The sequence below is a fragment of the Meles meles genome, chromosome 6 (genome assembly GCF_922984935.1).
Source record: "Meles meles chromosome 6, mMelMel3.1 paternal haplotype, whole genome shotgun sequence".
NCBI classification, from domain to species: domain Eukaryota; kingdom Metazoa; phylum Chordata; class Mammalia; order Carnivora; family Mustelidae; genus Meles; species Meles meles.
This window is the reverse complement of record NC_060071.1, coordinates 111092328-111106590: the sequence shown is the minus strand read 5'-3', so window position 1 is coordinate 111106590 and position 14263 is coordinate 111092328. Positions and strand designations below refer to the sequence as shown.

The 14263-nt window shown below is 42.2% G+C and overlaps 1 protein-coding gene across 1 annotated transcript in view; it reads left to right on the top strand.

Annotated features, from left to right (window-relative positions):
- The window catches only part of RTN1 (reticulon 1), a 218938-nt gene that overhangs the window by 107809 nt on the left and 96866 nt on the right, over positions 1 to 14263 (top strand). Inside the window, exon 2 of the mRNA XM_046010288.1 lies at positions 11216 to 11989. Within this exon, the coding sequence (XP_045866244.1) occupies positions 11216 to 11989 (774 nt within the window). The remainder of the gene's footprint in view (positions 1 to 11215; positions 11990 to 14263) is intronic.

Genomic DNA, 14263 nt, shown 5'->3' with positions numbered 1-14263 from the left:
CATTAGCTTGATTTGGGGTATTATTCCAGACTGAGGCAAATACCCTTTCCAGGGTCTTCTTCACTATCACTATCACTTCACTATCACAAAGTGATAGATGCAAGTCATAGGCATCATTATCATGAATATTCTTTGCCTCTGTCTTTGATGTCTTTCAAGGTTATGAAGTACACCCAGTACTATGGTTAAAACTACATTGTGAAATTATGCAGTATTTATTTATTTATTTATTTATTTTTTAAAGATTTTATTTATTTATTTGACAGAGAGAAATCACAACAAGGCAGAGAGGCAGGCAGAGAGAGAGAGAGAGGGAAGCAGGCTCCCCGCTGAGCAGAGAGCCCGATGCGGGACTCGATCCCAGGACCCTGAGATCATGACCTGAGACGAAGGCAGCGGCTTAACCCACTGAGCCACCCAGGTGCCCCGAAATTATGCAGTATTTAGAGGGGGAAAAATACCTTATATTATCCACATGGTTTGGTTAGCTGCAAAAGCAACATGAGCTAAGAGTGGAGGGTAGCAGCTGTAAAAATTTGTGAACCAAGAAACAAACTCTTAACTCTAGAGAACAAACTGATGGTGACCAGAGGGCAGGTGGGTAGAGGGATGGGGATTACGGAGCACACTTGTCCTGATGAGCACCAGCTGATGTATAGAAGTGCTGAATCACTATGTTATAAGCCGGAAACTAATATAACACTATATGTTAACTATACTGGAATTAAAATTAAGTGAAATTAAAAAGTGAATAAAAAGGAAATTTAAGTCAAGGGAATCAAAACTGGTAGGGAAAATGGTCTCACTGTCTCACTCTACTCATCAACTTGTAGTCAGGTCCAGCTCAGATTTTAAAGGGAAGAGGACAAACTACAGTGTATCCATCCCCCCTTGGAAACCAGTATGATGAGCTTGGAAACAACATTTGTTCATTCTGTAAGTATTTACAAAATAAAATCTATTTGCTGGCAAGTGTGCCTAGTGCCAGGGAAGCAATGAGCACGAGTTGTAGTCTGTGTCTCCTCAGAACTCAGTGGGAAGAGAGCACAACATGTAAAGGAGAAAATGAGGTTTTAGTCTGAGCCATCAGACTGAAGAGAGGACCTCCCTGTCTTCACATCTTTGTCTGTCATGTGCAGCAAGGAAGCTGGGTTGGGGCTTCCCATTAGAGCTTGTGCCACATGATTACATTAGTATCTCATTCTGCATTGTTTTCTTTTTCTTTTTTTCAAAATGAAATTAATATCTTAAATAGTATGCATTCTTTTGGAAAAAGGAAAATTGTTTTTAAAGAGAAGGACACAATGAAAATTCTCCCTTCTATTTGTATTACTCTCTATCCTGTTGCAACCCATGGTTAATAAATAATTTCTTAAGGTTTTTTCCAGTGTTTCTTTATGCAGATATAAAAAAATGACAAATATATATTCTTATTTTCCCCTTTGCTTACAAGAAAGTTGGCATTCTATATATCTTGTTTATATCTATAACCTATTTTGTGCATCTTCTCACTTAACAATATTTACCTGGAAATCTTTCTATATCAGTACATGGATGTTATCTTCCTGCCTTTGTACAACCACACAGTATTCTGTGTGAAGAAGTACATAATTTGTTTGACTAGGCCCTGATCCTGGATATTTGAGTTGACTCCAGTTTTTGTTATTTCAAACTATGCTGTGATGAATGGCTTTGTTCACATTCACTTTTAAACATGTGCAAGTATGTCTGTAGAATAATTTCTGTAAGAGTGCTTGTTCAAAAAGAAAATGAGTTTATAATGTGGAGAGACACTGCCAAATTACCCTCCCTAGGGGTATATATAATATTCCAATCCTACAAGCCTGTGTTTTGGTACGAGAATGCCTTTTTCCCCCAGTCTCACCAAAGAGTGTATAGCCAAACATTTTTTGAGTTTTACCCAGTCTGAAAACGGAGAAATGTTATTTTAAGGGTTGTGTTAACTTGCATTTTTATATTCTGAGGTTATTTATATTGACTTTTCCATGCAAAGTATTTGTTCTTGTCCTTTGTCTATTATTAAGTAAATGGATTGATGGCTTTTTCTTCTTGATTTCTAGAAAGGAATTCACTATATTTTAGGGAGATTAGCTCTTTATATGCCATATTGTTTACTAATTATTTGAGGTGTCTGTTTCCACTAATAGAATATGAAGACAAACCTGGGACTAAAGGCTGAAAACAATAGGGAGGTATATTTAAGTTAAATTTTAAAAACAATAGTGAGTCCTTCATATGTATCAGCATGATGCTTAGTGCTCTGATTCCAATATCTCATTTAGTCTTTGTAAAAATCCTAGGAGGTGGTAATTATTGTTAATAGACGAAACTGAAGCACAAAGGCATTAGGAAATCTGCCGTGTTCACACAGCCAGTAAATGTTGGAGTTAGTATTCAAAGTCCTGCATTTCACCCCAGGGCATAGGATCTTGACTATAACACTTACTAATAACTAGATTTGTAAAGCAAGCAGTGAGATGCTGTCATTTCAAATATTCAAACTAAAGTCGGGAAATAGTCAATCTTAATCTCGTAGATGAGATTCTGAGATTAGATGACCTCAAAGGAACTATCACCAATGCCCCCCCACCCCCCGCCCCGCCGCTTTTTATTTTTTAGAGAGAGAGTACTCGCAAGGTTGGAGGATCAGAGGGAAAGGGAGAGAGAGAATCTTAAGCAGATTGCCTGCTGAGCATGGAGCCCAAAGGTTGGGGATAGGGGGATGCTTGATCTCATGACCCTGAGATCATGGCCTGAGCTGAAATCAAGAGTCAGTCACTTAACTGACGAGCCACCCAGGCGCCCCTCAAAAAACCATTTTGTTCCTTCTTTATTTTTTTTTCTGATAACACCATGACTGACCAGAAAGATGAATCAGAATATATTAAATGACCGGGCTCCATATGAGACCTCCCTGCTCTAGTTATGATCCCCTCTAGCCTCATTGCCATAAGCAGCCAGGGGGACCTGAATTCCTATTTACAAACAATGGTTTCATGGTGAATGTTTGTGATACAGCAGGTTACTAAGCCTACGTAAGCATAAGAATGTCCTTCATTCCGGTGCTTTGCAATGGTTAAGTGTTCAGTAAATTTTAAAAATTGGATTAAATACATTAAAAGCTCATTCTAAATGCTCTTGAATGTGACTCATTCAGATGGTAATATGGAGGTAGTCATCCAGTCAGTAATTACCGAGTGTGTACTATGTGTAAAGCACAGTGCTAGCAACTCAGGGGTATGAAGAAGTATAAGACACAGGTTTCCACAAGTATACAGAAAAAGAGCTGACAACAAAGGCAGAAAAGCCAATGAGCCCTAAAGAAATGGTCATGGCCCTTGGAGCGGGGATGAGGGAGAAAGCACTGAGAAGTGGAGAGGTAAGGAGAGACTTCCTAGAGGAGATGAGACATCTTCCGTGACTTTATTTGGATTTGGGGAGGAGTAAATGACCCCTTAAGTTGAAGGGAAGGGCTTGAGTAAGGGTTATAGAAGTTGAAAACCTCATGTTTGTGGACTTGATCAAATGTGTTTCCTGAACAGGCTCAGATATAAAACCATAAAGGCAGACTGGGACCTCACTGAAGAGGATCCTGAGTTCTAAGCAAAAGCATGGGTAGAGACAGCCACCAGAGACTTTGGAGTAGAGAAGTGACATGTGAAAGTAGTGTTTTAGGGAGAGAAATAAGGTAGCCATGTGCAGAGTGGCACACAGAAGAGGTGAAGCTGGAAGCCAGACGCTTGGAACTTATCAGTCGTTCAAGGGGAAGGTGGTTAGAGTCCAGCTGAGAAGGTAGCCATGGAATGGAAAGTAAGGGAGAAAGATCATGTAAAAGGAGCTATGGGGATTAGCTAGATAATTCTATGTGGGGGGAGAGAGCAAAAGGACCAAGAATATACAAACAAATTTATAGTATACCTTTTTTTCCTACTATTCATGTATACATAACATTGAAGTCATGTGACCAAAACCAGTTATTTTCCTCTTTGGAAATCAGAGAGCAATGTTCTATCAACAAGTGATAAATAGGATGGGATGGCTCTTGTTTAATGTCCCAAAGGTAATTCTTTGGATGGCCTGGCTAACTGGGGTAACTGAGAGCTTTCTCTGTATTGAAAGCCTCAAGGTAGAATGCATCTGAATTAGGGGGGTACATTAGATAGTGATGATGGTTGTATAACTCTGAATATACAAAAACTACTGGACTCTACACTTTACGAGGGAATTTTATGGTTTGTGAATATAATTCACATAATCAATAAGGCTATTTAAAAAGGCAACGGGAAGTCTGTATAGGATTTGAAGGACTTTTTCTTAAGATCTAAGTACATTCCAAATATTTACCTCCCCTTTCCTCCCATAAATGATTATCCCCCAAAGAAGGTCATAGAATTACATTTTCACCTTTGGACAGCAGGCAAACTATATCCCATACTTCCAAGCTCATCAGAATTCCCACTCACATTCCATCTTGGTGCTCTGCAGCTTTGTGCTTTCCAAGGCACTGCTGAGAACTGTCAGAGAAACTTAGATCGTGGTTTGTCTGCCAGGCCAGGTTTTTTCCTCTAACAGAATTTTCTGTTAAAATAAAAATTCTTTCCTCTAACAGAATTTTCTGCTAAAGTAAAGGCAGTGCAAGTCCTGGCTTTTCATATGGGGGGAAAACACACCCACAAAAGACCCAAAAACTTGCTGAATCATTTTTTATTAAACATTAATTTTGCAATCTCAACAGCTAAATCTATTATCCTGACAGGCAAGCTTTAAATAAGGCAGGAAATTGGGGAAAGATGGAATAGTTACTTATCTTCTTAATCCCCAAATCTGCCATCAGCTTTGGCTTTGAATCTTTTGCTGGAGAACGCAGGCTCATTTTTCTTTCTTTCTCTTTCTTTCTTTCTTCCTTTCAACGTTACTAACTAATCATATACATAACATTTTAAAGAATGGGTATACCTGGATTTTTCAACACCCATTTTTCATGTTAAATCACAGACCACTTAATTTCAGAAGGAGAATGTCTTCTGGATGACAGAGAGGCCCTGGTATAATCATCCCTCATAAATGGCTCTGTTGTCAAGTGTGTCACAGCCGCCATACTGTGCGCCTGCTGATATCTCAGCACTCAGAAAGATGAGTGGGAGTTTCAGGGAAAAAGCCTTACAGCCTAAACTCTGTGTAGGCTACAGCCATCCATCACATGGGCAGCCTACGGGTAAACGATTGTGGGGAAAATGAATGCAGATTCATTCCGGGTCACTGCTTCTGGCCTCTAATTCTTGAATTTTAAGCGTATCTCTCTCCCCACCCCCACTGACATTCCAGCTTTTCTTTTTTTTTTTGGTCACTCCCCTTTTAAAAATATATTTCTCAATTTAATTGGATTAATGTTCCCCATATCTGTAAGTATTGGCTCTATTCAAACAATAATTGATGTTTTCTGTTTTGTTTTGTTTTTAATCCTGGGGGAAGGTAAACCAGATTTCTCTAATGGAGCATATGTACCTCTGTGCAGAGAAACCTTCTGGTATAATCATTCTTTCTTTCTGGCATTTTCTGTTTCCATTTCAAAGCAGTATGAAGGGCTTTATTGAGTTATAAAGTATCATCTTATATCCTAGACCCCTTCTCATCTCCCTGAGGAGTCAGAATGGGCTGTATCTACAAGGAAAAGCTCATCCATGGACGCTGAATATGTCTGTTCCTATTCCGTCTGTTGTCTTGGTAAATTTCAACTTTTCAGGTTCAGGTCAGTCATCACCATGTCCATGTGGGGATCTATGTCTGTTGCATCACTAGATAGTACTCCAGGAACAACCACCTGCTCATGAGGCTGCACAGACAGCCATGGCCTTGCTCTCTGGGGACTCTAGCATCCAAGGCAGACCCAAGAGAGTAACCGGTGTATGTTCTGGCTAGATGTAACTTGTGGCCCAAAGACCTCAATCACACCTCCTTATGGATAAAGTTCTAAACTAACAGATAGGTAGGAATGTGTTACAAATGGTTGGTATCCTCTTTGAAAAATGGAAGTAATAATAAAATCTATAGCTCTCCTTTATTGAGGGCATACTATGTGCCAGATGAAGAGCTGAGTAAGCATTACGTCATTTAATCCTTGTAACAGCCCAATAGAAGAACCACTCCTGCCCCCATTTTCAAAATGAGTAAACTGATGCACAGACAGGCTTCCACAGTCTCCCAACTGACAATGGTAGGGCAGAATAGAAAACCAAGCTCTAGGTCACCAATCCAAGGAGCTCAATTCTGTGAGGATGGGTCAGAATTTAAGAACTAAAGGATCTGAGGCTTGAAGCTTTCCTTGGGAAATGTAAGACCATCTTCTGCAAGTCATCTTTACCATCTCATTCCTCAATACTTCCTGAGAATTAAAGATATAAAATAAAACACCCATCCTTTATGAAATTATTGAATTTGTCTAGCACATGATTAGTACTTCTGACCTTGGACATGGGTGGATACAAGAGCCTGATTTTACCCACACATGTGCTCCAAAAACAGCAGTTTTAGCTTGTTTTCATTCTTCTTCCACTTAGCTTTCGGCTAGAATTAGAGGTGCGTGAATCCTTCAGTTTTTTATTGTAAGTACATTCCTGAAAAGTTACTTGCAAATTGAAAATTTAAAGTTCAATCCCATTTTAAATGCATCCAGGTAACTGAATTTGCTATCCCCTGCAGTCCATCTGCCTCCCTAGGCAGCATCTGTGGGTCCACACACTGACTCTTGATGTAAATCAGACTTCTAGATGACCAAGGAAACAGCTAGAGAGAATGAGGAAGTCAGATGTTCCAAAGGAATCTTTGGTTATATAAAGAAAGTAGTCATTTCTAGCCCAGACAAAGAAAGCACTTTTATTTGGTGGATTTGTATTTAACAATATAACAGTATTGGTTCCAACCTGGGGCAAATGGCTTTTGCTCCCTGCCTCAGTTCTTACATCTGCCAACTCTGCAGGAAGCCCTGACAAGAATTAATTGGCTTTCCTGAGCCCTGAGGCTCAGCTTGGCTTCTCTGTTCTAACAGTCCCACAGGACTCTGCTCTCACATAATTTACTGTATAGAAGGAATTTCTGTTTTTATGAATTCTATCTGATAGGCACTATATAATGTATACACATTTCAGTCAGTTAATAACCTAGAGAAACTTTCAGGGTATTTAGCTCAGTTTAAGAAAATGGGACATTAGGGGCGCCTGGGTGGCTCAGTGGGTTAAAGCCTCTGCCTTCGGCTCAGGTCATGATCCCAGGGTCTTGGGATCGAGCCCCACGTCGGGCTCCCTGCTCAGCAAGGAGCCTGTTTCCTCCTCTCTCTCTGCCTGCCTCTCTGCCTACTTGTGATCTCTGTCTGTCAAATAAATAAATAAAATCTTAAAAAAAAAAAAATGGGACATTATTTGTTGCTTTTACAAGAGTCCTGACATGGTCCCATCCAAAATGTGTGGTTTATACAATGACTTTCTTTTTCTTCTTTTCCTTCTTTTTCTCTTTCTTTTTCTCCTTCTTCATTTTAAGATTTTATTTATTTATTTAGAGAGCAAGCATGAGGGGTGGCCAGAGGAGGGCAACGGGAGAGAGAAACTGAAACAGACTCCACACTGGGTGCACAAAGCTGGTCATGGGGCTCGATCTCATGACCCTGAGATCATGACCTGAGCCAAAATCAGAAGTTAGACACATTAACCATCTGAGCCACCAGGCATCCCATGACTTTGTTCTTCTTCCTGTAGTTGGTGGTATTTGCAGAGTATGGCAAAATGGCCCTTCCAATTTTGTGCTGGGCTCTTTGAGCAAGATCAGCACTGATAGGATAAAAATTTTGGGAATGAGAGTTCTTCCTAACTGTGATTCTATTTATAGACTCGCAAATAATGTAAATGGCTCTAGATTTTATTTCTTTAGTTATCTCTATACATCTGGGAAGCCTCTATTCTTTGCGGCATCACCTCAGGGAAAATTATATTGATTCTCTTTTACTGGTAAGGGAGAAGTAAAGGAGGTTTTGTCTGACTGTGGGAGCAGCCAATCAATGTCAAAATCCCAGCAATTTGAAAGGGACTTCTGCAGTTATCTCAGCCAATCTCCCAGGAAATGCTTGTTCCTGCCTAGATAGATGCTGGGCCCCTCTCTGAGCGCCCAAGGGATCAAAACACTCTCCTTCCTGAGATGTGGCCCCACCCTCTAAATCTAGACTGTCACATCATAGATTAGAAGCACCCGCTTTGTAACTTGCATCAGTTAGTGCTAATTTGTTTTCAGTAGCCGCATAGAGTAAGTCTGCTCCTTGATGGATGGGTCCATTCATTCGTCTGTTCATTTTGTATCAGGTGCCTACTATGTGCAATATAGTGTGTTAGACATGAGCCCAAACTCCAAAAGGTGATGGGTTAGTAGGATATAACATGGCCACATCACCTGAGCAGAATAAATTAGCTGTGACAGGAAAGAGCAGGGAGGACAAAAAGGAAAGGGTCAGGTCCAGACAGGTATGGTCAGCAAATTCATCATGGAGGAGGAAGCATTTACAGCTACTTATCTGTAACGGTTTGAAGTTAAAAGGCAGAGATTTGGTTGTGAAGATTGGAAAGTTAAAGCTTTGGTGATGCGATGGATTTTTTTAAACCTAAGCAGAGCTCAGAGTTTAAACTGGCCAGTAGAAGGCAGGTCTAGAAAAGCCAGCGGAGTGTGTGTGAGATTGGGAAGGGCTTGGTGTGCCCAGGGTGGAAGGTCAGTGAGAGGAGCACCAGAGACAGGCCTGTGAGTGAGGCCGTGTGGCCTTCTCATCATCTCAGATTCCCGGCTGCAGAACTGAAGGATTTTCCGGGGAGGCAGGGCACAGCCCTGGGGCCAGTGGCTGGGTAGTGGACAGTGTGTGCAGTATGAGAACTGAAGGCAGGAGACTGGGTGACGAGTCAGGAAGAGGCCGTATGGGCCCAGAGTCTTGAGATGGTCCCTGCAGTGGAAACACCAAGTGGGGGCTGAATGATAATGACTGTGTCACAGGCCTGGAAACCACCTACTGTGTATTTTCCCAGAAAGATCCTCTTCCCCAACCCCCACACCCCCAGGCTCTTTATAGCCTTGGGCAAGACCCTCCTCACTTTCTGGTGAATACTTGCTTACTAACACATGGAATTGTGTCAAGAGAATTGTGCTAGAGAATCCCCACATCCAGATGTGTGTAGAGAAATACCTCAGGATTGATTCCCCTGCCTCCAGTGAGATCTACATGTGGACAGAGCCCCTGTCAGAAAGAAGCTTTAAAGTAATTACAACATGTCTTCTCACAATCCTGTTATCTGTGTTTTGTTCCAAACTTCAAAATACCTTCTTTTATTTGGCAAGTATTTGAACACTTACTGTGTGCCAGGCCCCGTTCCAGGTTTTGGGCTGCCTTAGTGAACAAAATGTTCATATTCCGGCCCTCATAGAACAAACCTCAACAATCAAGAAATAGATAATAAATAAATAGGTTAATTAAGTGGTATTTTAGAAGGAGACAAGTGTTGTGGGAAAAAGAAAAGGTAGAGAGAAGAATAGGAGCACACAGGATTGCCAGGGAGTAGGGAAGGGAGGGTTGGTTGCAATTGGAGAGAGAATGGTTGGGGTCATCTTCCTTAAGAAGGTGACATTTGAGCAGACTTGGTGGTGAAGGGGGGAGGTAGGTGGGTGTCTGGGAGAAGAGAGCTCCAGGGAAGGAAAATAGCAGATGCCCGGGTGGGAGGGGCTAGACATGATACGCTTTTTCATTCCCCATAGAAGACCAGTGACTTGAACCACCAAGAAGAGAGAACACAAAATTCAAATTTATTTGTAATAAAACTGATTTAAAATTACTTAAAAAAAAACCCTTCCCAAACTGATTTAAGGAGGTGCAGAGGGTGTTAGAGAATGTTTCCTGACTTTGAGACTTCCTGGGTTTGAATCCTGGCTGGGATTTCCTTGTCTGTAAAATGTGGGTAATAATAATATCCATCTTCTCGGATTGCTTTGATGATTAAATGAATAAATATTAATTAAAAGCTTGGAACTGTCTTTGACGCATGGCAAACATGCAGATATTAGCTATTAATATTATTATATTACTGCTGCTACTGTTTTTTACATTTCTGGATTGATGCCTTGGAATATTCTTTGCGTGTGTCCTAAGGGCTTTGTGTGTGTTTGTGTGTGTATACAATGTTTTGAGAGTGCAGGACTTCCTTTATAACAAGTTGTGAGAATTAGGTAAAATTCCACTGCTTAACACAAGATAAGGCCTCAATAAATGTTAGATTTCTTCTCCTTTGGCAGCATTTTATAACAAAGAAAAATTATAGAGGGTTCCCCTCTTCTGCTTGTTATTAGTGAATTTTTTTGGCTGTTTTATGTGTAGAATAAAGGCCCGATGAAAACATTGCATAGACTCAAACTTTAGAAACTTGTTTTGCCGTTAGCACCACTAGTGGAACCAAGAAATTACTAGTGAGTCATTTTGAATATTACTGGATGGTAGAAAATGGGTAGTAGGTGGGTAAATGAGGAGGGAAACAAAATGAGGAGAAAACTGAAGAAATAAGGAAGTGCTTATTAAGGTGATACCACTTTGGGATGAGGCCATGGGAAAACTAGGAGTCCCTTTTTCTGAGGACCTTTAAAAAGAGAAGGGACAGCACCCATCTGGGTGAACCAGGTATCCCTGACTGAAAGGGCCAGGCCAGAGGGTGTCTTGAGGCCTTTCCCTGCTCGCTGAGTCTCCAAGACGAGCCCCTCTCGCCACTCAGCCATCCCATTGTTGCATCTTCAAACCTGAATTAGCCTACATTCCAGCTATTATTTAAAGAGTCAATAATACTTGAGATACAAAGAAGGCTTCTACTGAGTAATACCAAGAAGGACCATGTCACTGTACACTGAGATAGTAGATTTTGAAACATCAGCTTTCCCCTCCCCTGAGACATGTCCCCAACTATTCAGGGTGTGGCAGCTCGTGTGGACCTGTGTGCCCCCAGGAAAATACCAGTTCCGTGGGCTGGGAGGGAGACAAGGAAAATGAACCTGAGTGTGCGCCAAGGGCTTCAGGGGGAAGGACGCAATGTCTCCACAAGACGGGGGTTGGGGGGGAGGGGGTGGTTAGACAGGAGAGTGAACCGAAGACAGACGCCCACTCACTGTCTGCTGCTGTCTTGATTCCTAGGTGCGACAGATGTCTCCGGTGCCATGGAGCACACCTTTTCAGCAACATCAAAAGATGGGGAAGGATCGTGTTACACATCTCTGATTTCCAACATCTGTTACCCACCTCAGGAGGATTCTACATATTTCACGGGAATTCTTCAGAAGGAAAATGGCCAAGTCACCACTTCTGAGAGCCCTGAGGAGTTGAATACCCCCGGGCCCTCCTTACCAGACGTGCCTGGGACGGAGCCTCGTGGCTTATTTAGTTCTGATTCTGGAATTGAGATGACTCCTGCAGAGTCCACTGATGTGAACAAGATCTTAGCAGACCCCCTGGACCAGATGAAAGCAGAAGCCTATAAATACATTGACATAACCAGGCCAGAGGAGGGGAAACATCGGGAGCAATATCACCCCACGTTGGAAGAGAAAGGCTCGGACTTTAAGAATAAGGACATTGATATCTCAACAAAATCTGAAGAGGCCTGTGAACCTGAGAAACCAGTTCCTGTGGAGGGAAAAATTCTCAAGGACCATTTATTTGAAGAGTCAACATTTGCACCATACATAGATGATCTCTCTGAAGAACAGCACAGTGCTCCTCTGATCACTGCCCCTGTCAAAATCACACTGACTGAAATCGAGCCTTCTGTTGAAACCGCGGCCCAGGAGAAGACCCCCGAGAAGCAAGATGTCTGTCTGAAACCAAGTCCTGACACAGTCCCCACAGTCACCGTCTCAGAGCCCGAAGATGACAGCCCAGGATCCGTCACGCCCCCATCTTCCGGGACAGGTAAGGGAACTAGTATTCCCTGCCTTGGGAAAATGCAGAACATGAGATCTGAATATTAAAGGAATGTGAATTTGTATTCAAAATATTTTACTATAGGGTCCCTTTAAGGCTCAGTTTAACTGGATTGAATTAACATACAATTTTTTTCAGTCCTGTGCCCATGGTACAAAGGTTGAGAACTGGGATTTCGCTGGAAGTCCTATCAGATTTGTCTCGTAAAGTGTTTCTTCATTTGAGGGGAGAGATAAGGATGACACACTGGAACAGGAAAAGCCTCATAGGACTCCATCATTCAGAGCAGAGAGGCAGGTGCTACTCTGCTTCTAGTTAGCTTCCCACATGGATTTCCGGGACCCTGGAGGCATCACAGAGAGAGCACCATGCCTGTCCTCCCCAGACCAGCTGGGCCACCAGGGACAGGGCATGGCACTTTTCTCGTCCCAGCTCCAAGTCTGTACAGTGAATGGGGGCCGGGGTACACTTCAGGGTCTTTAGGCGGACATGGGCAGTGAGAGGAAACAAAAAAAAAAAGAATACTCTTCCTTCAACCTCAGCAGGGTCATTTTTCTCTTTTAACTTTAAGTTCTCCATACAGTTTTATTTTTTTAAACTTAGAGGATTTATTTTATTAGAAAAGTTCAGAATTCACTAAGCTCTGATCTTTGTCAAGATTGAAAATTGTCCTACTGTGACCCAAGGCAGGGTGTTAAACCATACTCAGTATATCCTCTCAGACTTAAAGGGGTCTCCTGTAGCCAGGTGATGGGCCAGAGTGGTAGCAGGAGTGTCTCCAGCCCACCCTGTACCACCCCATCTGTGGTGGCAAAAGGGAAGCCTTTGCACGTCTATCTCTTTTCAGTGTTCACGAGGCATCAGGATGGAGAAGATGAGATCCAAGATCCTTGGATCTTCCCCTGCCTCTAGTGGCTAGCATTCTTACCCACTCAAAAGTGATTTACAAACCTTTCTGATTTACAAAAAATAATTTTCAGTAGTCAGGTGCAGGAGCTTTTACTGAAGTCTTAAAACAGAGCCAAAGCCTATTAGGAGTGAGGGCTCTAAATCCTCATCGTGCAGTAAGTCCAGGTGTCAGAGAGGACTTAGAGGAAGTGCCTCCAGTCTTGTTTCCCTAAAGATTTTAGAATCAATACCCCCTTCCCCAACCAGACCTCAAACTCATTCAACTATAAAAGCTCCAAGGGTCTCAAAGATCCACTGCACCATGACCTCAACAAACACGCTACATACATTCTTTTGGTCAGACACTCTCCTAGGTACTGGTGAGGCCAGGACTGAAAAAACAAACAAAAACAGTTTCTGCCTTCCAGTGGAACAGATGACCATCAACCCCAGTGTGATTTGTATTCTGAGAGAGGGAAACATAGAGTGCTGAGGAGCATTGGGAGTCCAGCAGCTCCCAGGTGAATGGAGCAGGAGGAAATATACAGGTGAAGAGGAGGGGCAGGAGGGCCTTCCAGTCCAAGGAGGTACAAGGAGATGGAGGGATGAATCCACAATGGATTTCCATGCAATGAAAATTTAGATTTGGGTAGTGACAACAAATAAGGAAACTGAGGCCCCCCAAATGGATTAGATGTGACTTATCTCAGATTATGACATGAAGTAGCAACATATCTGAGTCCTGAAGCCTCCTTATGGTCTTTGTGATAATACATCATAAAACTGTTCTGTTATTCAATGATATAAAGATATTGATACTCTGAAGAGGTAAGCTGTATTATCAGCTGTGTTTTCTCAAGCTATGGGGTTGTCTGGTGGTTGTTTTTAGAAGAACTTCAGGAAGTCTTCAGGAAGAGGGAAATGTCCTAGTACATACAGGTCCGTTTACATGGCACATGCCTCCTGTAAAAATTAAGTTTGCAGACCTGATGAAAAAGACTTGCTTTGATTCAGAGTTTAGGGATTTTTTTTTTAAGAATTTATTTATTTATTTGACAGACAGAGATCACAAGTAGGCAGAGAGGCAGGCAGAGAGAGAGGAGGAAGCAGGCTCCCGGCCAGGCAGAGAGCCCGATGTGGTGCTCGGTCCCAGGACCCCGGGACCATGACCCGAGCCGAAGGCAGAGGCTTTAACCCACTGAGCCACCCAGGCGCCCCCAGAGTTTAGGGATTATTAAGAAATTTCCTTTTTTCTTTTCTCAGTAGCCATAGCCCATTGAGGTTTTGGAGCAGCTTCAAGATAAGACACAGACAGATCTGGCTGACATGATCTTGGAGTTTTATGACCTTGGGTTGTACACTTGACAGCATTGG